This window comes from Neoarius graeffei, chromosome 11 (genome assembly GCF_027579695.1).
Source record: "Neoarius graeffei isolate fNeoGra1 chromosome 11, fNeoGra1.pri, whole genome shotgun sequence".
Classification (NCBI taxonomy): Eukaryota; Metazoa; Chordata; class Actinopteri; order Siluriformes; family Ariidae; genus Neoarius; species Neoarius graeffei.
Window position 1 is genome coordinate 47,324,468 of NC_083579.1, and position 27,932 is coordinate 47,352,399.

The following is a 27,932-nucleotide window of genomic DNA, read 5'->3' on the forward strand; positions in this document are numbered from 1 at the left end:
ATACCTGATTGTCTGGACCATTTGCTGATCAGTTCTTCAGTGATGAGTGTGTGTCTGCAATATAAATATACATGTACAGCACCAGTCAAAAATTTTAGACACATTACTATGAGTGTGTCCAAATTTTTGACGTGTGTAAAATTTTATTATATAGTATAAAATGCACATGCATCTCCAAAAAGTAGAATATCATGAAAAAGTTTTTCATTATTGAATTCAAAAAGGTAAACTTTCATTTATTCTATATTCATTACATGTAAAGTGAAATATTTTTCAAGCTTTTGTTTTAATTTTGATGATTACGGCTTATAGCTCATGAAAATCGGAAATCCAGTATCTCAAATGCCAAGAATATTTCCTAAAATCAATCAACAAAAGGAATTACAATACAGAAAATGTCCAACTTCTGAAAAGTATGTTCATTTAAACACTCGATACTTGGTTGGGGCTCCTTTACCACAAATTACTGCATCGATATGGCATGGAGGCGATCAGCCTGTGGCATTGCTAAGGTGTAATTGAAGCCCAGGTTGCTTTGATGGCGGACTTCAGCGCGCCTGTATTTTTGGGTCAGGTGTTTCTCATCTTCCTTTTGACAATACCCCATAGATTCTGTATGGGGTTCAGGTCAGGCGAGTTAGCTGGCCAGTCAAGCACAGTAATATTATGGTCAGCAACCCATTTGGTAGTAGTTTTGGCACTGTAGGCAGATGCTAAGTCCTGCTGGAAAAGGAAATCGGCATCTCCATAAAGCTTGTCAGCAGAAAAAAAGCAATGAAGTGCTCTAAAATCTCCTGGTAGACGGCTGTGTTGACTTTGGACTTGATAAAACACAGTGGAACAACACCATCAAAATTAAAATAGAAAAAGGCTTGGAACATTTTAGTTTACATGGAATGAGTCTAGAATATATTAAATTTTCACTTAAATGATTCAAAATATTTAACTTTTTCCACAATATTCTAATTTTTGGAGATGCACTAATACATATATATATATATATATATATATATATTACACAGACACACACACAGCGGATATAGTGTACACACCCCGTTAAAATGCTAGGTTTTTCTGATGTAAAAAAAAAAAAAAGAGACCACGATAAATAATTTAACTTTTCCCACCTTTAATGTGACCTATAACCTGTACAATTCAATTGAGAAACAAACAAATTTGTTCGGGGGAAAAACATAAAATGTACAATAAGCTGGTTGCATAAGTGTGCACACCCTTAAACTAATACTTTGTTGAAACACCTTTTGATTTAATTACAGCATTCAGTCTTTTTGGGTTCACACCTGCCATCAATTAAAATGACTCTGATTAACCCCAAATAAAGTTCAGACATTTACTCCGTTCCATCCTCCAGCAAAAGCCAGGGTTCACGGAGAGCTTACAAAGCAGCAAAGGGATCTCATTGTTGAAAGGTATCAGTCAGGAGAAGGGTACAAAAACATTTCCACGGCATTAGATATACCATGGAGCACAGTGAAGACAGTCATCAAGAAGTGGAGAAAATATGGGACAACAGTGACATTACCAGTGACAAAAACCTCCAGGCCTGGCTAAATTTTGCAAAAAAAATACATCAACTCTCTCAAAAGCATGTGGGAAAATGTGTTATGGTCTGATGAAACCAAGGTTGAACTTTTTGGCCACAATTCCAAAAGGTATGTTTGGCGTAAAAACAACACTGCGCATCACCAAAAGAACACCATACCCACGGTGAAGCATGGTGGTGGCAGCATCATGTTTTGGGGTTGTTTTTCTTCAGCTGAAACAGGGGACTCTAAATTGACCGTAGGTGTGAATGTGAGTGTGAATGGTTGTCTGTGTCTATGTGTCAGCCCTGTGATGACCTAGCGACTTGTCCAGGGTGTACCCCGCCTTTTGCCCGTAGTCAGCTGGGATAGGCTCCAGCTTGCCTGCGACCCTGTAGAACAGGATAAAGCAGCTACAGATAATGAGATGAGATGTTTTTCCCCCTAACAGATTTGTTTATTTTACAATTGAACTGTACAGGTTATAGGTCACATTAAAGGTGGGAAAAGTTTTTAAATTATTTATCGTGGTCTCATTTTTTTTCTTTTTACATCAGAAAAACCTATCATTTTAACAGGGTGTGTACACTTTTTATATCCACTGTATATACACACACACACTGGCCACTTTAATACAAACTTGTTCCTGATTGACTTGTTCCAGCATGCAACAGCAGAAGACCACATTGCGTTCCACTCCTGCAGCCAAGAACAGGAATCTTAGTCCTGTTCTTGGCTGGCAGGAGTGGAACCCAATGTGGTCTTCTGTTGTTGTATGCTGAGATGCTTTTCTGCTCACCACGGTTGTAAAGAGTTGCTATATCCTTCCTGGCAGCCCGAAGCAATCTGGCCATTTTCCTCTGACCTCTCTTATCAGCAAGACGTTTCCACCCACAGAACTGTCACTCACTCAATGTTTTTTGTTTTTGCACAATTCTATGTAAACTAGAGATAGTTGTGTGTGAAAACCCCAGGAGATCAGCAGTTTCTGAAATGCTCAAACCAGTCCATCTGGCACCAACACCCATGCCACACTGAAAGTCATAGAGATCACAATTTTTCCCATTCTGATGTTTGAAGGGAACATTCACTGAAGCTCTTGATTTGTACCTGCATGATTTTATGCGGGGCGGCACGGTGATGTAGTGGTTAGCACTGTCGCCTCACAGCAAGAAGGTCCGGGTTCGAGCCCCGTGGCCGGCGAGGGCCTTTCTGTGCGAAGTTTGCATGTTCTCCCCGTGTCCGCGTGGGTTTCCTCCGGGTGCTCCGGTTTCCCCCACAGTCCAAAGACATGCAGGTTAGGTTAACTGGTGACTCTAAATTGACCGTAGGTGTGAATGTGAGTGTGAATGGTTGTCTGTGTCTATGTGTCAGCCCTGTGATGACCTGGCGACTTGTCCAGGGTGTACCCCGCCTTTCGCCCATAGTCAGCTGGGATAGGCTCCAGCTTGCCTGTGACCCTGTAGAACAGGATAAAGCGGCTAGAGATAATGAGATGAGATGATTTTATGCATTGTGCTGCTGTCAAATGATTGGCTGATTAGAGAACTGCATAAAACAGCAGATGTATTAGTGTTCCTAATAAAGTGGCCAGTGTGTGTGTGTGTATATATATATATACACACACACTGTGTATATCGGACAGGAATGATGAAATGAAGACTTTTAGAGTCTTCCAACCTCTGAATCTTTCTTGCAGTAGTGCAGATATGACCGCAGGTTCTGGCTGGCTCTCTTTTCTTGGCATCTTCATCTTCGTTTGCCGTTTCATGTCCTCTAGTAGCAGCAGTTTCTCTGTGATATTACTCTTTGTGCAAAGCTTTTGTACCTACATGCCAACAGAGCAAGAGAAACATGGACTAAGCTCAAATCTTTATCCCTAGGCACAAGAAGCCTTCTTGTATAGTAAGAATGAGCACAAGTGTTAGACCTAATAAACTGATATGCAGCACACTTACTTGCTCTGTTATCATGTGGCCCATGTCCTTGTCCCTGGCTAGGCTGTAGCCAAGGTGTTTCATCAGATCCTCAATGTGCCTTTGTAAGAAAAAAATAAATGTTCATATCACCAGTGTATGTGTTGTAACAAATGTATATACATTTATAAACATAAGCATATACTTTATAAATCTGTTTTACTCCAATATGCTCGACGTGGTACGTCTGCTAGGGTATAGCTTATATTTTGGTTACTTTTTTGTTACATTATTGTAAGAATTCCATACGAGTCATATCCTGCTTGATGTTCTGCAACTAATTTGCAGTTCAGACCTATGAACTTGAGCATTGGTTTCCATGACAAAGCGTTCCTCCAGAAACCCCTGTAGCTCAGGACCTTTCACACCCAACATCTTCAGGGCCTCACAGGCAGCAATGCGCACAATGGGCTCCTTCTCATGTTGTAGTGCCCACAGTAAGAGCCCCTGGAGCGTAGGCGTCAGCCAACCGATCCTTCCCAAAGCTGCATAAAATATTCAAGAACTATTGTGTTCACACCGACAGTAATACAATGTGCAAACAGGTAGGATGTAATTCATTTTCAATAAGAGCTGCCAATTTCTGGCAACAGTAGACAAAGTGATTGTTCGCCACAAAATACTGGCTTAAAGGTCTTTGGTGCATCAAACCTATAGTGTTGAAGCAAAACAAAGTTTTAGGGTTATGTGGACATTAGTAGACAGTGATGCACTACACACATGCATTTTATATACAAGCATTTCCCTCCAGATTTTTATTTTCAGTAGGAAGACTCCTGATCTGTGATCAAATGGGCGGTTTTATATATTCTGTAGCTTGCATGTATGAATACCACACTAGTCTGGCACTACCAATGAAACCACGAGAACCAGCATAAGCAACCAATGTAGAGGTGAAAAATTGCTGATGGTGTGAGCAATGCGTAAGGACTTAAAGAGTATACTCAGTAATGCACAGTAGAAATAAGTGTGGTGCAGTTAGATTGAACCTATTTGTGTGCTAGCGCATCTCAAACAATTAGAAGATAGTGAAAAAGTTCAATATTTTCCATCAGTTATTTAAGAAAGTGAAAATGTAATATATTCTAGACTCATTACACAAATTAAATGTTTCAAGCATTTTTCTATTTTAATTTTGATAAGTATGACCTACAGCGCAAAAAATTAAAAACATCTCAGAATATGAGAATATTTCACTTTGAGTTTGAGCAAAACAGTATAAGTACCATATATCTCTCAGTCGAGTTCAGTACACGCAACCACAATCATGGGGAAGACTGCTGACTTGACAGTTGTCCAGAAGATGATCATCGACACCCTCCACAAGGAGGGTAAGCCACAAAGGGTCATTGCTGAAAAGGCTGGCTGGAAAAGGTGCACAAGCAAAAGGGATGACCGCAGCCTTGAGAGGATTGTCAAGAAAAGTCAATTCAAGAACTTGAGAGAGCTTCACAAGGAGTGGACTGAGGCTGGTGTCAGTGCATCAAGAGCCACCACGCACCAACGTCTTCAGGAAAGGGACTACAACTGTCGCATTCCTAATATCAAGCCATTCCTGAATCAGAGATGATGTCAGAAGCGTCTTGCCTGGTCTAAGGAGTGAAAGAACTGGACTGTTGCTCAGTGGTCCAAAGTCCTCTTTTCAGATGAAAGTAAACTTTGCATTTCATTTGGAAATCAAGGTCCTAGAGTCTGGAGGAAGAGAAGAGAAATACAGAATCCTAAGCGTTTGAAGTCCAGTCTCCACAGTCTGTGATGATTTGGGGTGCCATGCCATCTGCTGGTGTTGGTCCACTGTGTTTTATCAAGTCCAAAGTCAACCCAGCTGTCTACCAGGAGATTTTAGAGCACTTCATGCTTCCATCTGCTGACAAGCTTTATAGAGATGCCAATTTTCTTTTCCAGCAGGACTTAGCACCTGCTCACAGTGCCAAAACTATTACCAAATGGTTTGCTGACCATGATATTACTGTGCTTGATTGGCCAGCCAACTTGCCTGACCTGAACCCCAGAGAGAATCTATGGGGTATTGTCAAGAAGAAGATGAGAAACAGCCGACCCAAAAATACAGACGAGCTGACGGCCTCAATCAAAGCAACCTGGGCTTCAATAACACCACAGCAGTGCCACAGGCTGATCACCTCCATGCCGTGCCACACTGCACTGATGCAGTAATTCATAGTAAAGGAGCCCGAACCAAGTATTGAGTGTATAAATGAACATACTTTTCAGAAGTTGGACATTTCTGTATTGTAAATCCTTTTTTGATTAATCTTAGGAAATATTCTAATCATTTAAGATACTGGATTTCTGATTTTCATGAGCTATAAGCCATAATCATCAAAATGAAAACAAAAAGAAGGCTTGAAATTTTTTACTTTACGTAATGAATATAGAATATATGAAAGTTTACCTTTTTTAATTAAATTATAAAAAAAGAACTTTTTCATGATATTCTAACTGTTTGAGATGCACTAGTGAAGCTAATTGTCATTACTACCTTTATTTATTATCAGCAACATTTTAAAATGGTTGGAACAAGGTTTTAAGTAATAAGTTTGTATATATATATATATATATATATATATATATATATATATATATATATATATATACACACACACACACACAGTGGGGCAAAAAAGTATTTAGTCAGCCACCAATTGTGCAAGTTCTCCCACTTAAAAAGATGAGAGAGGCCTGTAATTTTCATCATAGGTACACTTCAACTATGAGAGACAGAATGGGGGGAAAGAATCCAGGAAATCACATTGTAGGATTTTTAATGAATTAATTGGTAAATTCCTCGGTAAAATAAGTATTTGGTCACCTACAAACAAGCAAGATTTCTGGCTCTCACAGACCTGTAACAACTTCTTTAAGAGGCTCCTCTGTCCTCCACTCATTACCTGTATTAATGGCACCTGTTTGAACTCGTTATCAGTATAAAAGACACCTGTCCACAACCTCAAACAGTCACACTCCAAACTCCACTATGGCCAAGACCAAAGAGCTGTCAAAGGACACCAGAAACAAAACTGTAGACCTGCACCAGGCTGGGAAGACTGAATCTGCAATAGGTAAGCAGCTTGGTGTGAAGAAATCAACTGTGGGAGCAATTAATAGAAAATGGAAGACATACAAGACCACTGATAATCTCCCTCGATCTGGGGCTCCACGCAAGATCTCACCCCGTGGAGTCAAAATGATCACGAGAACGGTGAGCAAAAATCCCAGAACCACACAGGGGGACCTAGTGAATGACCTGCAGAGAGCTGGGACCAAAGTAACAAAGGCTACCATCAGTAACACACTACGCCGCCAGGGACTCAAATCCTGCAGTGCCAGACGTGTCCCCCTGCTTAAGCCAGTACATGTCCAGGCCCGTCTGAAGTTTGCTAGACAACATTTGGATGATCCAGAAGAGGATTGGGAGAATGTCATATGGTCAGATGAAACCAAAATAGAACTTTTTGGTAAAAACTCAACTTGTCGTGTTTGGAGGAAAAAGAATGCTGAGTTGCATCCAAAGAACACCATACCTACTGTGAAGCATGGGGGTGGAAACATCATGCTTTGGGGCTGTTCTTCTGCAAAGGGACCAGGATGACTGATCCGTGTAAAAGAAAGAATGAATGGGGCCATGTATCGTGAGATTTTGAGTGAAAACCTCCTTCTATCAGCAAGGGCATTGAAGATGAAATGTGGCTGGGTCTTTCAGCATGACAATGATCCCAAACACACCGCCCGGGCAACAAAGGAGTGACTTCGTAAGAAGCATTTCAAGGTCCTGGAGTGGCCTAGCCAGTCTCCAGATCTCAACCCCATAGAAAATCTTTGGAGGGAGTTGAAAGTCCGTGTTGCCCAGCGACAGCCCCAAAACATCACTGCTCTAGAGGAGATCTGCATGGAGGAATGGGCCAAAATACCAGCAACAGTGTGTGAAAACCTTGTGAAGACTTACAGAAAACGTTTGACCTCTGTCATTGCCAACAAAGGGTATATAACAAAGTATTGAGATGAACTTTTGTTATTGACCAAATACTTATTTTCCACCATAATTTGCAAATAAATTCTTTAAAAATCAGACCATGTGATTTTCTGGATTTTTATTTTCTCATTTTGTCTCTCATAGTTGAGGTATACTGTGGCAGCGGGGGCGTGGTCAAGCATCGGTCTGTGACAGGAGGGTGGAGCCGGGGAAGGTGAGTGGCAGATTCGCTACACCTGACGGTAATTAACCTGTGTTTTGTGTGTGTTTTCCCAGTAAACCGCGCCCTATTTTAAGAGGCTGAGAGAGAGCAGAGGGAGCGCGACCCGGGAGTGGAGGCTGAGAGTGTGTCTGTGTGCTGCGAACTCTCTTAAACTGAAAAGTTTATTAATAAAAATACATTGTTACTACCTCCAAACGTTGTCCTGCCGTCCTCTGTGCTCCACCCACGCATTGTCCGCGCTACAGTGGTGCCGAAACCCGGGAAAAGGTGGAGCACCAGTGCTACAGCTCCATGGAATCCTCCCCGTTCGCGGACTTGGTCCACGCCCTCGCCACGGCTCAGCAGAGCCAGCACCAGGCACTCGTCACGCTCCGAAAGGAGCAGGAGCGCCGCTTCGAAGCCCTGGTGCTGGCTCAACAGGAAGATCGAGAGGCGTTCCGGCGGCTCCTCGCGTCGGCGGGGTCCACCAGCGCCCCGGCCGCGGGCCCGTCTCCCCTCACTGTGACCAAGATGGGCCCGCAGGACGACCCCGAGGCGTTCATCACCTTGTTCGAGCAGGTCGCCGAAGCCTCGGGGTGGCCGATGGAGCAGCGCGCGGCGCGCCTCCTCCCCCTCCTGACTGGAGAGGCGCAGCTGGCCGCATTACAGCTCCCCGCCGACCGCCGGCTGGCCTACGCTGACCTTCGCCGGGCCGTCCTCCAGCGCGTAGGGCGCACGCCGGAGCAGCAGCGCCAGCGCTTCCGCGCGCTGCGGATGGAGGAAGCCGGCAGCCCGTTCGCGTTTGGCCAGCAGCTCCGGGACGCCTGCTGGCGGTGGCTGAGGGCCGAAGATCGCGACGCCGAGGGAATCATCGACCAGGTGGCGCTGGAACAGTTCGTTGCCCGCTTACCAGCCGGAACCGCAGAGTGGGTCCAGTGCCACCGCCCGGCGTCGCTGGATCAGGCCGTAGGACTGGCGGAGGATCATCTGGCGGCTGTACCGGCGGCAGGACAACGGAGGACATCGTCTTCTGTCTCCTCTTCTCTCTCTCTGTCTTCCCCCCCCCCCTCTCTGTCTTCCCCCCCTCCTCCCGTGTCCCGTCCTCGCCCCGTTCCCCCACCACGGAGGCGGGGGCCGGCCCCACCCCAGCCGGCCCGCCGCACCCGTGGTGCCCTCCCGTTTCTCCCTTCTGTGTCTGTCTCTCCCCCCCCTCAGGTGAGTGAGCCCCAGAACACAGTTGCAGAGGGGAGGCCCGGGCCGGTTTGCTGGCGCTGCGGGGAACCGGGCCACCTGCAGCAACAATGTGCAGCGATGGAGGTGGGGGCGGTGGTGCGGATCCCCAACGCGCCAGAGGCTGCCCTCGATCGGGCCGGAGCGTATCGCATACCGGTAAGTGTACAAGGGGCTACATATCAGGCGTTGGTGGATTCGGGCTGCAATCAGACCTCGATCCGCCAAAGCCTGGTGCAAGACGAGGCATTGGGGGGAGCACAAGGGGTGAAGGTGTTGTGTGTGCACGGGGATATTCACAGCTACCCGTTGGTGTCAGTCCACATATATTTTAGAGGGGAAAAATCTATAGTGAAGGCGGCGGTTAATCCTCGCCTTACCCACTCTTTGATCTTGGGGACCGATTGGCCGGGATTTCGGGGTTTAATGGCACACCTAGTAAAGAGTGGGTCCTGCCGGTTGACGGGGGAGGGTCCCGGTGTCGCTTTGGCTGGAGCGGCGGTCGCAGAGCCGTCTACGTCATCTCCGCGACAGGGGGAGGAGCCGCCGGCCCCTCCTCTTTCTATTGGGGAATCCCTCGTGGATTTCCCACTGGAACAATCGCGAGACGAGACTCTGCGACACGCGTTTGACCAAGTGAGAGTAATCGATGGTCAAACGCTCCAGCCGAACGCCACCCCGTCCTTCCCCTATTTTTCCATTTTGAAGGATAGATTATATCGAGTGACGCAGGACACTCAGACGAAAGAGCGAGTCACCCAGTTATTAATTCCAAAGAGCCGCCGGGAATTGGTATTCCAGGCGGCCCACTTTAATCCCATGGCTGGACACCTCGGGCAGGATAAGACACTCGCCCGGATAATGGCCCGATTCTATTGGCCGGGGATTCGCGGCGACGTCCGTAAGTGGTGTACGGCGTGCCGCGAATGCCAGTTAGTAAATCCAGCGGCCATTCCAAAAGCGCCCTTGCGCCCCCTACCATTAATCGAGACCCCGTTCGAAAGAATTGGGATGGATCTCGTTGGGCCATTAGATCGGTCAACACGAGGGTACCGCTTTATATTAGTCCTGGTGGACTATGCAACGCGATACCCGGAAGCGGTGCCTCTTCGCAATATCTCAGCACGCAGTATTGCAGAGGCCCTCTTCCACGTCATCTCCCGGGTTGGAATCCCGAAAGAGATTCTGACTGACCAAGGCACCTCGTTTATGTCACGAACACTGAGCGAACTGTATGGGCTACTAGGGATTAAGCCGATCCGCACCAGCGTTTATCACCCACAGACGGACGGTTTAGTTGAACGGTTCAATCGCACCCTCAAGAATATTATTAAAAAATTCGTAAGTGAGGACGCACGTAACTGGGATAAGTGGCTCGAACCCTTGTTGTTTGCAGTGCGAGAGGTCCCCCAAGCCTCCACGGGGTTTTCCCCGTTTGAATTATTATACGGGCGTAAGCCGCGCGGCATCTTAGATGTACTGCGGGAAAATTGGGAGGAGGGACCTTCACAGAGCAAAAGCGAAATTCAGTACGTTATGGAGCTGCGCGCAAAACTCCACACGCTCACCCACCTAACTCAGGAGAATTTGCGGCAGGCCCAGGAACGGCAAGTCCGCCTGTACAACAAGGGCACGCGCCTTAGAGAGTTCACTCCGGGAGAGAAGGTACTCGTCCTGTTGCCCACGTCGAGCTCCAAATTAATCGCCAAGTGGCAAGGACCCTTTGAGGTCACACGGCGAGTCGGGGACGTCGACTACGAGGTTAGGCGAACGGACAGGGAGGGGGCGCTACAGATCTACCACCTCAATCTGCTGAAACTCTGGAATGAGGAGGTCCCCGTGGCGTTGGTGTCGGTAGTTCCGGAGAAGGCGGAGCTGGGGCCGGAGGTCCCCAAAGGGTCATTGGCATCACGTACCTCTCCGGTCCCCTGTGGAGACCACCTCTCCCCGACCCAACTCGCGGAGGTCGCCCAGTTGCAGGCCGAGTTTTCGGATGTGTTCTCGCCCCTGCCCGGTCGCACGAACCTCATAGAACACCACATAGAGACGCCCCCGGGGGTGGTAGTGCGTAGCCGCCCTTATAGACTACCCGAACACAAAAAAAAGGTGGTTCGGGAAGAACTTCAGGCCATGCTCGAAATGGGCATCGTCGAGGAGTCCCACAGTGACTGGAGCAGCCCAGTGGTCTTGGTTCCCAAGGCCGACGGGTCGGTCCGGTTCTGTGTGGACTATAGAAAAGTCAACGCGGTGTCTAAATTCGACGCATACCCAATGCCTCGTATTGATGAGCTGCTCGATCGACTAGGCACGGCTCGCTTTTACTCGACACTGGATTTGACGAAGGGATATTGGCAGATCCCCTTGACTCCATTATCCCGAGAGAAAACGGCCTTTTCCACACCGTTCGGCTTACACCAGTTCGTCACACTTCCGTTTGGGCTGTTTGGGGCGCCCGCTACGTTTCAGCGGCTGATGGACCGAGTCCTCCGGCCGCACGCCACCTATGCGGCCGCGTACCTAGACGACATCATCATTTATAGCAATGACTGGCAGCGGCACCTGCAACACCTGAGGGCCGTCCTTAGGTCGCTGAGGCGGGCGGGGCTCACTGCCAACCCGAAGAAGTGTGCGATTGGGCGGGTGGAAGTACGGTATCTGGGCTTCCACTTGGGCAACGGGCAGGTGCGTCCCCAAATTAATAAGACTGCAGCGATTGCGGCCTGCCCGAGGCCCAAGACCAAAAAGGGGGTGAGACAGTTCCTGGGGCTGGCTGGCTACTATCGTAGGTTTGTACCTAATTATTCGGACGTCACCAGCCCGCTGACTGACCTCACTAAAAAGGGGGCGCCAGATCCGGTCCAGTGGACGGAGCAGTGCCAGCGGGCCTTCTCTGAGGTAAAGGCTGCACTGTGTGGGGGGCCACTCTTACACTCCCCTGACTTCTCTCTCCCTTTTTTGTTGCAGACGGATGCGTCGGACAGAGGGCTGGGGGCCGTTTTGTCCCAGCAGGTGGAGGGGGAGGACCGCCCAGTCCTATACATCAGCCGCAAGCTGTCAGTGCGTGAGGGGCGCTACAGCACCATTGAGAAGGAGTGCCTGGCGATCAAGTGGGCGGTCCTCGCCCTCCGTTACTACCTGCTGGGGCGCTCTTTCACCCTCTGTTCGGACCACGCGCCCCTCCAGTGGCTCCACCGCATGAAGGATGCCAACGCGCGGATCACCCGTTGGTATCTGGCACTCCAACCCTTCAACTTCAAGGTGGTCCACAGGCCGGGGGCGCAGATGGTCGTGGCGGACTTCCTCTCCCGTCAAGGGGGGGGGGAGTCGGCTGCGGGCCGGACGGGCGCCCGGCCTGAGTCGGGCGGTGGGGGTATGTGGCAGCGGGGGCGTGGTCAAGCATCGGTCTGTGACAGGAGGGTGGAGCCGGGGAAGGTGAGTGGCAGATTCGCTACACCTGACGGTAATTAACCTGTGTTTTGTGTGTGTTTTCCCAGTAAACCGCGCCCTATTTTAAGAGGCTGAGAGAGAGCAGAGGGAGCGCGACCCGGGAGTGGAGGCTGAGAGTGTGTCTGTGTGCTGCGAACTCTCTTAAACTGAAAAGTTTATTAATAAAAATACATTGTTACTACCTCCAAACGTTGTCCTGCCGTCCTCTGTGCTCCACCCACGCATTGTCCGCGCTACATATACCTATGATGAAAATTACAGGCCTCTCTCATCTTTTTAAGTGAGAGAACTTGCACAACTGATGACTGACTAAATACTTTTTTGCCCTACTGTATGTATGTATATATATATAATGTCTTAGGAAAATAACTTATCACAATCTGTATCACATGTAGACTTCAGTGTGAAGTGAGATCTGTGCTGCCTGAATCAAGCTTACCATTTATTGCTGCCACCTTCACATGACATGATGAGTCATTCTGCATTAACTGAAACAATTTATTCTGGATCTGAGGTAAAAGAAAAAAAAAACTGTTAAATTGTAAAACATTTATACTTTTCCCAGAATATTCTCTGATTTATCCAGCTTTCTTTAGTATGTGCCTATCCATCTCGACATATTATGCTGCCCAGTAGGGAATGACAAGCGTCATGGCCTCACCATCTGGTCTTTGATCAAAAGAGAGGCAGCAGTTGAACAGGCCTGTTTGCGTATAACAACAAATTCATCATTCAGGCAGTGCAAGAAACTGGGCAACAGCTTAGCTGTCATTATCTTCAGCTGACCAATAAGTACCAATGCCTCCACTCGCCAATGTGTTGGACCCTCATGTAGTTTGACACTACCAAGAGAATACATTTTATTTTAAAACAAATGAAACATCAAGCATGGTGGGAATACAGTAAATCTGTGGCTGTGCATGTTCTTATCTTTAACATAGTTCCAGTACCTCAGCTCATTGTGTACGTCACTGCCTAAGCCCAGTTTGCCCAGAGCCTGTGCTGCTGCCTGACGCACTAAACCATTCCAGTCATTCCACATCAAGTACAGCAGTTTGTTGATCAGATCCTATATAAAACCAACAGCCAGAAATAATTTTTAAATCTTAGTTTAGTGCACAGTATTTATGAAACATTCAAGTTCAGCACGTTTGGTGTGAGTTAGATAATACTTTGTTGATTGGGCATTTAAGCTCTGAGATAGTGTTGCAGGCCAGAACTCGATTTCTCCAGTCAGCACAGTTCAGCTCCTCTCCCAGCAATGAACGCACTAGAATCTGAAAAGAAGCAGTTTATGTCATTTTGGTTAGAATTTCAAGTAAAATTGACATCTAAAAATTATGTAGTAAATTTGGAAGAAAGTAGACAGAACAAGACTGGGATTAAAAAATGAAAATGGACAAAAACCCTGTGCTAATAAGAATACATTCACAAAATAAAAGGTACACATTAGTGAATATATATATATATATATATATATATATATATATATATATAACCCTGTTAAAATTGCAAGATTTTGTGATATAAAAAATATGAAATCAGGGTAAATCATTTCAGATCTCTTTTACACCTTCAATATGATATAGCAATCAACAAAATTCACATGAAAAACAATGAGAAATGTTTTAGGAACAAAAAAAAAATCTGGTTGCACAAGTTTGCACACACTTTTATAATGGGGCATGCGACTGCTTAGAATTAACCTATTATATCCAATTTATGTTAATTATCATACACCTGTCATTAATGAAGTGATTCTGATTAATAAAGATCAGTGTTTCTGTAGGATTTTCTTGACATTATCATGGCGTAGGGTGTTTAGACTGAAACTCATTTTCGAGGGGGGAAAAAACCAAAACAAGCCTGCCTAAATCACTCCAAACCACATTTCAAAATGTGTTATGTTCTGATGACACCAAGGTAGAACTTTTTAACATAATTCTAAAAGATATGTATATGGTGTAAAAATAAGACAGCTTATCAACCAAGGAACACCATATCCATAGTGCAGCATGGTGGTGGCAGCATCACACTATCATGCTCCTTCTTTTCAGCTGCGACTGGGGCTCTAATCAAAATAGAGGTTATCATGGATAGCTCCAGATACCAATTTATATTGGCACAGAACCTGCAGGCCTGTTATACAGCTGAACATGGAGAAAGATTTCATCTTCCAGCATGATAACAACACAGAGCACAAATCCAAGTAAACAAAGGAATGGTTCATTTTGAGCCCAGAACTTCTTTTTTTTTTCTTTTGCAAGGAAGAGTGGAATAACTTCACCAAATTAAGATGGGATTAGTTGGTAGACTTTTACCCCAAAAGACTGAATGCTGTATTGCAAACATAAATTGCTTTATAAGGGATGTGCCCACTTGTGCAACCAGGTTATTGTAGTTCTATTCTTATTCATTCCTTAAAATGTTTCTATTTGCGTTTCACTTGAATTTTGTTGATTGCTATATCACATTCAAGGTGGGAAAAAATCTGACATTTATATTAGTTGGATTTATCTTGGTTTCTTTTTTTGCATCTCAAAAACCTGCAATTTTAACAGGGGTGTATAGACTTTTTTTTAATATCTAATGTATACCTGAAAAGATCACACAAAAATCACTTACTGTCTTGTTACTAATGCTGACTAATAGGGTGGCAGCTTGTTCTCGGTCTGATGGAGCATTGCTGAGAAAGAGCTGGGAGAGTAATCTTTCTATTACAGTTTGAGTGGCCTCCCCTTCTATCGCTAAACACTGAGCTGCAACCCAGCCATCTACTCCGGTTCCTGAAGAATCTGAAACAAGAAAATGGACCCAACTGAAAAGGCACACATGGGAACATGTCTGGTTTGTTATATTATACTGTATGTAAATATGTTGTAGCATGTCAATTTAAAGTGTTTTTTTTTTTAATCACTCCATTCTCAATACTACAACCCCGATTCCAAAAAAGTTGGGACAAAATACAAATTGTAAATAAAAACGGAATGCAATGATGTGGAAGTTTCAAAATTCCATATTTTATTCAGAATAGAACATAGATGACATATCAAATGTTTAAACTGAGAAAATGTATCATTTAAAGAGAAAAATTAGGTGATTTTAAATTTCATGACAACAACACATCTCAAAAAAGTTGGGACAAGGCCATGTTTACCAACTGTGAGACATCCCCTTTTCTCTTTACAACAGTCTGTAAACATCTGGGGACTGAGGAGACAAGTTGCTCAAGTTTAGGGATAGGAATGTTAACCCATTCTTGTCTAATGTAGGATTCTAGTTGCTCAACTGTCTTAGCTCTTTTTTGTCGTATCTTCTGTTTCATGATGCGCCAAATGTTTTCTATGGGTCTGGATCTGGACTGCAGGCTGGCCAGTTCAGTACCCGGACCCTTCTTCTACGCAGCCATGATGCTGCAATTGATGCAGTATGTGGTTTGGCATTGTCATGTTGGAAAATGCAAGGTCTTCCCTGAAAGAGACGTCGTCTGGATGGGAGCATATGTTGCTCTAGAACCTGGATATACCTTTCAGCATTGATAGTGTCTTTCCAGATGTGTAAGCTGCCCATGCCACACGCACTAATGCAACCCCACACCATCAGAGATGCAGGCTTCTGAACTGAGCGCTGATAACAACTCGGGTCGTCCTTCTCCTCTTTAGTCCGAATGACACGGCGTCCCTGATTTCCATAAAGAACTTCAAATTTTGATTCGTCTGACCACAGAACAGTTTTCCACTTTGCCACAGTCCATTTTAAATGAGCCTTGGTCCAGAGAAGACGTCTGCGCTTCTGGATCATGTTTAGATACGGCTTCTTCTTTGAACTATAGAGTTTTAGCTGGGAATGGCGGATGGCACGGTGAATTGTGTTCACAGATAATGTTCTCTGGAAATATTCCTGAGCCCATTTTGTGATTTCCAATACAGAAGCATGCCTGTATGTGATGCAGTGCCGTCTAAGGGCCCGAAGATCACGGGCACCCAGTATGGTTTTCCGGCCTTGACCCTTACGCACAGAGATTCTTCCAGATTCTCTGAATCTTTTGATATTATGCACTGTAGATGATGATATGTTCAAACTCTTTGCAATTTTACACTGTCGAACTCCTTTCTGATATTGCTCCACTATTTGTCGGCGCAGAATTAGGGGGATTGGTGATCCTCTTCCCATCTTTACTTCTGAGAGCCGCTGCCATGCCAAGATGCTCTTTTTATACCCAGTCATGTTAATGACCTATTGCCAATTGACCTAATGAGTTGCAATTTGGTCCTCCAGCTGTTCCTTTTTTGTACCTTTTGTTAGGACTAGGACTGTTTTGGCCTCTAGAGGCCGCTGTTATTTCCTTTTCATGTCGTGTTCATTTTGGCCTCTAGAGGCCGCCACTGTTCCTGTGTTTGGAGTTTGTGTTAATTGCCTAATTATCTTCACCTGTGTCCTTAATTAGTTTGTCTATTTATACCCCTGAGTTCAGTCCTCTTGTCACGGAGTCTTTGTGCTGTTATGTTTATCTCCAGTTTCCTTTGTACTGTGTTTTTTGATCTTCTTAGCTTTTGAATTTTTGCACTTTGCTTTTCTTTTGGATTATACTCTTTGGTTTTTTTTTGTCTTTTGTTTTGCCCTGTATATAGTGTATATAGTTTAAATAAACCTTTTGATTATTTTTCTACTTCCGCCTCACGCCTCTGCATTTGAGTCATCCCCCTGGTGGCCTAGTGGGGGTTTGCTGGATTATCACACCAACGAACCAGGTTCGAATCCCAGCAAAACCCTAACAGAAAGACTCCGTCATGACCGACTCAGCAGAGGCTGCTTCAACTGTCTACCCAGCCAACCTTCAGGGAATTATGGCAGCTTTGACACGCTTCGGAGCGACCATGGACGCTCATGGACGTACGCTCACCAGCCAACGTGAGGCCCTCGCTCGCCACGAGGAACTGCTTCAGCAAATTGGGAAAACCCTGGCACAGCTGACATCTCTGCCTGCATCTCCTGCTCCTGATCCAGTTCCTGCTCCTGATCCAGCTCCCACTCCTGCTCCAGTGCCTCCTGCAATGCTGCCTTCTTCACCTCGCGAACCCAGCCTTCCTGCACCACAGAGGTATGACGGCAAGCACAGTGAGTGCCGAGAGTTCCTTACCCAGTGTCAACTCACCTTTGAGCTTCAGCCTACCACCTACACTACGGATCGCCGCAAGATTGCCTTTGTGATCACCTTATTAGCTGGTAAGGCGCGAGCCTGGGCTACTGCTATCTGGCAAAGACAGGGACCTGAGTGCTTTGATTTCCAGCTGTTTTCTGAAGAGATGCTTCGGGTCTTCGATCAGGCAGACATCAGTACCGACGCAGCCCGAAAGCTCATGTCCATCCGGCAAGGAGGAAGCGTCGCAGATTACGCCATCTCGTTCCGAACACTCGCAGCAGTAAGTGGATGGAACGAGACTGCCCTGGTGTCAGCCTTCCACCATGGTCTGTCTGACCCCATCAAGGACGGTCTGGCCTCTATTGGATGCCCAAGTGACCTCGAAACCCTCATCTCACATGCTATTCGTCTGGACAACAGGATGAGAGAACGCCACCAAGCCTTGAGCCCCCCCAGCCTCCCTACCTCTACCTGGAGACCGTCTACCTCCTTCAGTGACTGTCCAGAACCCATGCAAGTGGGTCGTACTCGCCTCTCCGCATCTGAGAGGGAGCGCAGAAGGAGGGACAAGTGCTGCATCTACTGTGGCAAACCTGGTCACTTCCGAGCATCATGTCCCGAACTCTTGGGAAAAGGACCGCCCCGTCCAGCCGAGGGAGGGTTGTGACGGGGCCTACCCTCTCTCCCGGACTCCCTGGCCAAGGAATCTACATCCCGGTCTCCATCTCCTGGGGTGAGTCTGTCCACTCTTGTCAAGCTTTGATAGACTCAGGGGCGGCTGGGAACTTTATGGATATTCACTTCGCCCAAAGCATCAATATTCCGACTGCACCTCTTGAAGTCCCACTGTCTGTGTCTGCCCTCGATGGCCAAGCGTTAGGTGATGGAAGAGTCACCCAAGTTACTTCTCCAGTTTTCCTCCAGTCTCAAGGTCACAAGGAAGAAATATCCCTGCACCTGATTCCTTCACCAGAGTTCCCAGTGATTCTAGGCCTTCCTTGGCTTACCCGCCACAACCCTCGCATAGACTGGGTAACAAGCCAGGTTGTGGAATGGGGCCCTGTGTGCCATGCCTCTTGTCTGCTCTCTAGCTCTCCTGTGTCTCCTGCCGAGCCCCCTGATCTCACCGAGTTATCTCAAGTTCCCACAGAGTACTGGGATCTCAAGGAGGTATTCAGCAAGAGCAGGGCCGCCGTTCTTCCTCCGCACCGGGCCTACGACTGTGCCATCGACTTGCTCCCTGGGACTACCCCTCCTCGTGGCAGACTGTTTTCACTCTCTCAGCCAGAACGCAAGGCCATGGAGGAATACCTCAAAGATGCCCTGGTCTCTGGGTTTATTCGACCCTCCACTTCACCTGCTGGAGCCGGCTTCTTCTTTGTCGGCAAGAAGGATGGGGGGCTCCGACCATGTATTGATTACAGGGGCCTGAATAAGATCACTGTGCGCAACCGATATCCCCTTCCGCTGATGTCCACAGCTTTCGACCTGCTCCAAGGCGCCACCGTCTTCACCAAGTTGGACCTACGGAACGCATACCACCTCATCCGTATCCGACAGGGAGACGAGTGGAAGACTGCCTTTAACACCCCGTCTGGGCACTACGAATACCAGGTGATGCCCTTCGGACTCACCAACGCACCAGCTGTTTTTCAGGCCCTAATCAACGACGTCTTAAGGGACATGATTAACCTATACGTTTTTGTCTACCTCGACGACATCCTTATCTTTTCCAAGACTGTGCAGGAGCACCGCCACCATGTCCGCCAGGTTCTCCAGAGGCTGCTACAGAACAATCTGTTCGCCAAGGCCCAGAAATGCGAATTTCATGTTCCCGAGGTCTCCTTTCTGGGATTTATTGTACGGACAGGCCAACTCCAAATGGACCCTGCCAAGACCCTGGCCGTCCGGGATTGGCCTACTCCCAAGTCCGTTAAGGAGGTTCAGCGGTTCTTAGGATTCGCTAACTTCTACCGCAAGTTCATCAGGAACTTCAGTTCTGTGGCAGCACCCATGTCAGACCTCACCAAAGGGACAGGTGGATCTTATGGCTGGTCTCCTCAGGCAGAAAAGGCGTTCAAAGACCTCAAGGACCGCTTCTGCACGGCACCCATTCTGGTTCTCCCGGACACCTCCCAACCATTCATCGTGGAGGTGGACGCCTCGGACAGTGGTGTCGGCGCGGTGCTCTCTCAACGTTCGGAAGGAAAGCTGCACCCCTGCGCTTACTTCTCCCACCGCCTGAGTCCTGCTGAGTCCCGGTACGATGTGGGGGATCGAGAACTGCTAGCGGTCAAACTGGCCCTTGAGGAGTGGAGGCACTGGCTGGAGGGAGCACAACATCCATTCCTGGTTTGGACTGACCACAAGAACCTGGAGTACCTCCAGCAAGCCAAGAGACTGAACCCTCGACAGGCTAGGTGGGCCCTGTTTTTCAGTCGGTTTGACTTCACCCTCTCATACCGCCCCGGCTCCAAGAACACCAAACCTGACGCACTGTCCAGACTGTTCTCTGCCACTAACAGGGAGAATGAAGTCGGGCCTATTATCCCTGTGTCCCGGATTGTGGCCCCTGTCCGCTGGGGTATTGAGGAGGCTGTCCGACGAGCCCAACGCCAGGACCCCGGTCCTGGGACGGGGCCACCAGGCCTCTTGTACGTCCCACATCAAGCCCGGGCCAAGGTTCTCCAGTGGGGTCACTCTTCCCCTCTCACCGCCCACCCGGGAGCTCGGAGGACCCTGGACTTCCTGAAAAGACACTTCTGGTGGCCTAACATGGAGAAGGAAGTAAGGTCATTTGTCCTGTCCTGTGAGGTTTGCACCAGAACCAAGAACCCACGACAGCGTCCCCAGGGTCTCCTGCATCCTCTGACCATTCCCCGGCGTCCCTGGTCCCACGTGGCAGTCGACTTTATCACGGGTCTCCCTGAGTCACAAGGTAACACGGTCATTTTGGTCTTAGTTGACAGATTCTCCAAGGCCTGCCGCTTCATACCACTGTGCAAACTCCCCTCTGCTCTTGAAACTGCGAAACTTTTGTTTAATCATGTCTTCCGAGTCTTTGGTCTTCCACAGGACATCGTCTCAGACCGAGGGCCCCAGTTCTCCTCCCGAGTGTGGCACGGGTTCTGCAAGGTCATCGGAGCCACTGCCAGCCTCTCCTCTGGGTTTCACCCACAGTCCAATGGTCAGACGGAGAGGCTCAACCAGGACCTGGAAACCACCCTGCGAGGCCTGGCTATGGATAACCCGACATCGTGGAGCACCTGGCTGCCATGGGCGGAGTACGCCCACAACACCCTGCAGTCATCGGCCACCAAGCTGTCGCCATTCCAGTGCCAATTCGGGTTCCAGCCACCTCTGTTCCCGGACCAGGAGGAGGACGCGGGGGTGCCCTCGGTCAACCAATATGTGAGACGGTGTCGCAAGACCTGGAGCAAGGTCAGGAAGACCCTCATACAGACCTCCAGAACCAACCAGACTCAGGCCAACCGCCATAGAAGACCTGCACACGCTTTCCGCCCTGGGCAGCGTGTTTGGCTGTCCACTAAGGACCTTCCACTGCGGGTGGAGAACCGCAAGCTTGCTCCTCGCTACATTGGCCCCTTCAAGGTGGTGCGCAGGGTGAACCCTGTCTCCTACCGGCTCCAGTTGCCCCGGACTCTGAGGATCAACCCCACTTTCCATGTTTCCCTGTTACGGCCCGTACTGACGTCTACGTATGCCCCTGCCCCTAGGAACCCCCCACCCCCCCGCATCTTCCAGGGGCAGACTGTGTTCACTGTGAATCGCCTGCTTGACTCCCGCTGGGTCCGCGGCGGGTTGCAATATCTGGTGGACTGGGAGGGCTATGGTCCTGAGGAGCGCTGCTGGGTTCCTGCTCGGGATGTCCTTGATAAAGAACTATGTCGGGACTTCCATTCGGCCCATCCGGATCGCCCTGGGAACGTCAGGAGACGCTCCTAGAGGGGGGGGTCCTGTTAGGACTAGGACTGTTTTGGCCTCTAGAGGCCGCTGTTATTTCCTTTTCATGTCGTGTTCATTTTGGCCTCTAGAGGCCGCCACTGTTCCTGTGTTTGGAGTTTGTGTTAATTGCCTAATTATCTTCACCTGTGTCCTTAATTAGTTTGTCTATTTATACCCCTGAGTTCAGTCCTCTTGTCACGGAGTCTTTGTGCTGTTATGTTTATCTCCAGTTTCCTTTGTACTGTGTTTTTTGATCTTCTTAGCTTTTGAATTTTTGCACTTTGCTTTTCTTTTGGATTATACTCTTTGGTTTTTTTTTGTCTTTTGTTTTGCCCTGTATATAGTGTATATAGTTTAAATAAACCTTTTGATTATTTTTCTACTTCCGCCTCACGCCTCTGCATTTGAGTCATCCCCCTGGTGGCCTAGTGGGGGTTTGCTGGATTATCACACCAACGAACCAGGTTCGAATCCCAGCAAAACCCTAACACCTTTAACTTTTCCAGCCTCTTATTGCCCCTGTCCCAACTTTTTTGAGATGTGTTGCTGTCATGAAATTTCAAATGAGCCAATATTTGGCATGAAATTTAAAAATGTCTCACTTTCGACATTTGATATGTTGTCTATGTTCTATTGTGAATACAATATCAGTTTTTGAGATTTGTAAATTATTGCGTTCCGTTTTTATTTACAATTTGTACTTTGTCCCAACTTTTTTGGAATCGGGGTTGTAGTACTGTGCCATGGTTATTTAGAGTATCTGATTGATATGACAAAAAAAATCACAATAATTGAAAACATTTTTATGATCCATGAGCTGCATCTTGATATACAAGTTTGTTAACAAACTAGCAGCAAAACAGTGTGTTCAATTATGCTTTTAAATAAATTATTTAACACTGAAAAGGGGGATTTTTATTTTTAAATGTTCTGTAAGATTTATTAACACTATCAGATTCTCAGAATATCTCATAAAATTGTCTTGAGACATAATTTAATATTATCAGTATTATATATTCTAGTCATATGGCCCAGCTCCTCTTACCATGTTGTAATGCTTTTCGCAGTATATCCCGTGCATGGGCATTGGGTGTACCAATGGCATACTGGCACACAGCGGCTGCCAGCTGAACTCTCTTCACTGGGTCATTGAGGGCAATGAGAAGCAGGGGCTGCAGTTCTGGAGGCACTGCTTCTACCTCATAGCTCTGACCATACTCAGCTAACAGAGGAACAAATAATGATGCTATGTTATTTGGTGTACAGAGAAACTGACTGGTTGAATTTGTCTAAAAAATTTTTTTAAGAAAACTGAATTGAGGTCTAAAATATTTATAGGCTGTATTATATTCACAATGTATATACACACATTTCTTAAATAACTCTTTCATATGAATTTTGACCAATGACTACAGAGGCTAAATAATTTTAAAGGGCATATTCTGGACCAATTTCGTTTTTTTTTATATGAAAGTATGTCTCTTTACACACTCATCCAGAAGGGTAATTTTGCATAAGGCCATCTGTCTACAGCAGAAAAAAATAAAATAACAAAACGCGTCTGGAAAAATCCCAAGGGAGTCTGGAGCCAGATTCGTGACGTCACCTGCGGAAGCGCCAGCAGGCTGCGCAAGCTTTGCACGGTTTCAGTGCACAGCCTGTGTAGACCAAGCGCTCCCATTTCTCTCTCACTGTCCAGTCTTTTGGGAAACGATGAGTACTAATCCCATCATGATTGGTGTTGCTACACCCTCCTACGATACATCTGTTAACCATTTTAATAATTACGTGATAACGTTGAAGAAATTTGCAGAAAACCACCAGGTCGTTTTCTCATAAACAAACCAGCGCTGACGTAGGATTCAGAGGGAGGCATCCTGCAGATGATGTCATGAAAATCAGTGTTTCCCGGGAAATCCAAATGCCAAGTTTTTTCAGAGGCGGACCAATTCGCCTCAAATGGCTTGATTTCAACTGAATTTTTCTGGTATTGCGCAAGGTAAAAAAATAGCAGAGAATGCAGAATGTTACAGATATTTGACCAAAGTTTAATATAAAATAGGAGAATTACATTGAGCTTGCTCCTGAATTTACCCGTGATATGCCCTTTAAAGGTATTTGGATAGAGGTAATTTAGTATTGTCTGTTAAGTTGACCAACCATGGTCACATTTATTACCCAGTCCTGTTTGATCTGCATCTGGACCCACTTCTGGTCTATTAACTGCTCCTGATGCACAAGCAGCAATAGCTGCCATTCTCACTTGGCAGTGCAGGTCAGTGAGATCCTTCTTCAAACCTTCAATAGTCACATTCAGCCAGCTAGTTTCTGGAAGAAAGACAGTGTGTAAATTTCACTCCAAAATGATTCAGCAGCAGATGTCTCAGCAAAGACACTGAATACTGGACATTGTTTATCTTAGGTAAACATGTCGCTTGTTTTTAGTCATTGTGGATCGGGAGCCTATCCCAAGAACAAGAAGCACGAGGCAGAAATAATCATATGCACATACTCATTTACAGCTAGAGATAATTTAATTCCTACCAGTGAATCCACATACCGGCATGTTTTTAGAAGGTGAAAGGACAGCTGTGAAGAAGCAATGTTATAATGTTTCAATATGTATCATATTGCAATATGATATAATAGCATTGATATTGTGTTAAATTATGTCACAATACACTTTTCTGAAAAATGGGTATTGTTATAGAGCGGCATGGTGGTGTAGTGGTTAGCGCTGTCACCTCACAGCAAGAAGGTTCTGGGTTTGAGCCCAGCAGCCGACGAGAGCCTTTCTGCGTGGAGTTTGCATGTTGTCTGCGTGGGTTTCCTCCGGGTGCTCCAGTTTCCCCCACAGTCCAAAGACATGCAGGTTAGGCTAACCGGTGGTTCTAAATTGACCGTACATGTGAATGTGAGTGTGAATCGTTTGTCTCTGTGTGTCAGCTCTGTGATGACCTGGCGACTTATCCAGGGTGTACCCCACCTCTCGCCCGTAGTCAGCTGGGATAGGCTCCAGCTTGCCTGCGACCCTGCACAGGATAAGCGGTTACAGATAATGGATGGATATTGTTATATCTTTTTATATATCTCATCTCGTCTCATTATCTCTAGCCGCTTTATCCTTCTACAGGGTCGCAGGCAAGCTGGAGCCTATCCCAGCTGACTACGGGCGAAAGGCGGGGTACACCCTGGACAAGTCGCCAGGTCATCACAGGGCTGACACATAGACACAGACAACCATTCACACTCACATTCACACCTACGGTCAATTTAAAGTCACCAGTTAACCTAACCTGCATGTCTTTGGACTGTGGGGGAAACCGGAGCACCCGGAGGAAACCCACGCGGACACGGGGAGAACATGCAAACTCCGCACAGAAAGGCCCTCGCCGGCCCCGGGGCTCGAACCCAGGACCTTCTTGCTGTGAGGCGACAGCGCTAACCACTACACCACCCATCTTTTTATATATTTTTTCATAATTACAAACTGATTGAAAGCAGCTGATTGGATGTTAAAATGTTCAATTTTATTTATTTTTCTCCTTTTCAGTGTGAAATATTTATTTGTTTTTGTAAATAAAGAGTCTTTAAAGTAAAAAAAATTGTGTATATTAAATAAATGATCATTATCTATTTTTAAACACTTCCTTACTGATAGGAAATCGTTTGTAAAACTACATATTGTTAGACACATTGTGTATTGTAGAAATGTCTCAGAAATGTGATTTTTTTTTTTTTTGGTCACTTCTACACTGCACCTCCATGCCACACTGGATATATATTAATCAAATGTTAATGTGAACCATGCTGAGCTTTTAGTAAGGAATGACTGAATATACAGTGCTGATTTGCTGAACACCATAAATGCAAGCAAGTATAGGAACTCACTGATCTTCCAGGCATTCCTCCACCCCTCCACTGCATAGCGGAGAGAAGAAAGCCCCGGCATGGGGCTGTAATGTGTTGGTTGTTTGGACACTTTTGTGTCTTGTCTGTTGTAATCAGGAGGTCTGAGCCCCAGCTCTGTAGCACAGTCAGCTTTGGTGGGCAAACTCACCCATCGCCGTACTCCTTTCTCTAGTCTACCCATTTCTGCTAAGGCAAAAAAAAAAAAAAAGGCAGGTAAGCAAAGGCCTACTAAAGGCATACACTACATCCACAATAATATACTTCTAGTTTTTCATGTTCTTTTCATACAAACGCTAACAAAACTGTACTGTGAATGCCCACACAAAAACACCAACCTTCAGTCACACTTAGCAATCCAGCTGATGGTAAACCCGTCCACTTTTCTGGGCCACATGGAAACATGTCCTGGAGGTTCTTTTGGTACTCTGAGTTGTTGTCCATGATGATGCGGTCTTGATTCTTTCTGCCTGATTGATGCACTTGTTTGGCTATCCCTAAAGGTCAATTAAACACTCAGTCTTTCCATGTGACTTGTACCCTGACTTTTATCCTAGACTGAAGGTTTATGAACTCTAAAGGTTTTTCTATACCACTGCTCTGTTGTCCTGCACACCATCAGCACAGCACAGTAAAGTATTCAGTGCACTGTCACCACTAGAGTAAAATGTTAGTTTTTCTGTACCTATAATTCACAGACTTGTATTTACATTTATTAGGCAGCCATGTCTGTGTAATACCTGTGTAACGTTCCAGTTCAAAGTTGTTCTGACTGTGATAAACATATTTTCCAGTACGTGGGTTCAGGCTGCCCTGAAGACAATGCAGCTTTGGTGTGTCCGTATGATTTATGGCCACATCATTTGCCATGCTATTGATCCCTCGTTGTTCATCTATGCAAACTGGTGAGACATTATAACCTTGTATCCTGTTAGAAGAGTTTAATGAATTAAATTTTTCTATTTCACACAAGATATACACTATAAGGCCAAAAGTATGTGGACACTTGAGCTTTAACCATCCCAATCCAAAACCATGGGCATTAATATTGAGTTGTTCCCGTTTTGCTGCTATAATAGCCTCCACTCTTATGGGCAGGTTTTCTATTAGAGCTTGGAGCATGGCTGAGTGGAATCATGTGCATTTAGTGACGAGAGTGCAAGTGTCGCCACTTCAGTGCAGTTGAGTTCAGGATTCTGTGCAGGCTACTCAAGTTCTTCCACTCCAACCTTGGCAAGCTATGTCTTTATGGAGCTTGCTCTGTGCACAGGGGCATTGTCATGCTGGAACATGTTTAGTCTGCTTAGTTCCAGTGAACAGAAATCTTAATAATACAGCAAACAAATGCAAATGCATTCTAGACAGTTGTGTGGTTCCAACTTTATATCAACAGTTTGGGGAAGACCCACATATGGTTGTGATGGTCAGCTGTCCACATACTTTTGACAATATAATGTACAATACATGCTGTATATTGGCTCATAAGGACTGGTAGTGTTACTTAATAATGCTAAACTGTTTCTTATTTAAATATTAAATCTACTAAGTGACAATAAACTATAAATTGTTGGTAAACCAAAAACTGGTATCATATAAGAGGACTCAAACAGTTCAGGATGTGCTGTGACAGGAAAATAATCTACTTCAGGGCGGTAATGCTTCATGTTTGGCCATAATCACTCCAGCCCATCATGGATTATTTTCCTATAACAGTATGTTTCAAAATGTTTTTTCCTTTTTTTCCTGACATAAAATAATACAACAACAATGTTGACACTTGCCTATAAACAGGTAGGGGCGTCTCGGGTTTGCTGCTCTGCAGTGCTCTGAGTTCTGTGCTGGATTTGGACACCCTGTAGAAGCTACAGAAATCCTCCTTAACCTTGGACTCATCAGTTATGAGATCGGGGGCCCTGGCTGACCCATACCGATCTTTCAGCAGTGATTGCAGCCTTGCTTTATACTGATAATCTCTAGGAATCTGCTGACTAACAATCCACTGAGCAGTATTCTTGGTCAGCTTCTTCAGCACAGACTCATCTCCCTTGCTTGTCCTGCCCTCCTCTAATATGGTAGGGAACTGGTAGGGAATTATACCATATACATTTAAGACTCTTCTCAACCCTGTCCTCTTAACTAAGTCCAGTGTTCCATCCTGGTGGCCAGGCACTGTAATAAAAGACTCATTAGTGGTCAGTGAATGGTGATATACAGTTTGCAGTGGTGGCAAGGCTGGTAAAGGAGGAGTCACAGATCCTTGGAGTCGAACATGGTGTGGCAATGCTTTCGTTCCGCCATGCTTTCTGTTCTTAGGTCTGGTGCTTGGTGCCAATGGGCCGGTAGCACAGAAAAGCCAGCTGAAGTCAGCTTTGCTGTATGGAATGTTATCAGGTCCCATCTCCCACATGACATCTTGAGAGAAAGTTAAACCCTCAGAGGCATTAGTCAGGAGCCGCCTGTATAACTGCTCTTTTCTGCGAGAGAGACACTGGTCCATGCCTTTTAACGGCTCCTGTAAATCCAT

General features: G+C 46.2%; 1 protein-coding gene across 1 annotated transcript; it reads right to left on the reverse strand.

Moving 5' to 3' along the window:
- Nucleotides 1-28: 28 nt before the first annotated feature.
- On the reverse strand, nucleotides 29-27,932 carry heatr4 (HEAT repeat containing 4). The gene is made up of 15 exons (XM_060932804.1): nucleotides 27,190-27,932; nucleotides 26,149-26,336; nucleotides 25,747-25,905; nucleotides 25,391-25,597; nucleotides 23,678-23,827; nucleotides 22,545-22,721; nucleotides 15,016-15,185; nucleotides 13,563-13,667; nucleotides 13,341-13,459; nucleotides 13,052-13,232; nucleotides 12,830-12,899; nucleotides 3,816-4,005; nucleotides 3,503-3,581; nucleotides 3,225-3,372; nucleotides 29-54 (listed from the first exon to the last, which is right to left on the reverse strand). Exons 1-15 carry the CDS (start codon nucleotides 27,930-27,932, stop codon nucleotides 29-31), a joined length of 2,712 nt encoding a protein of 903 aa, XP_060788787.1.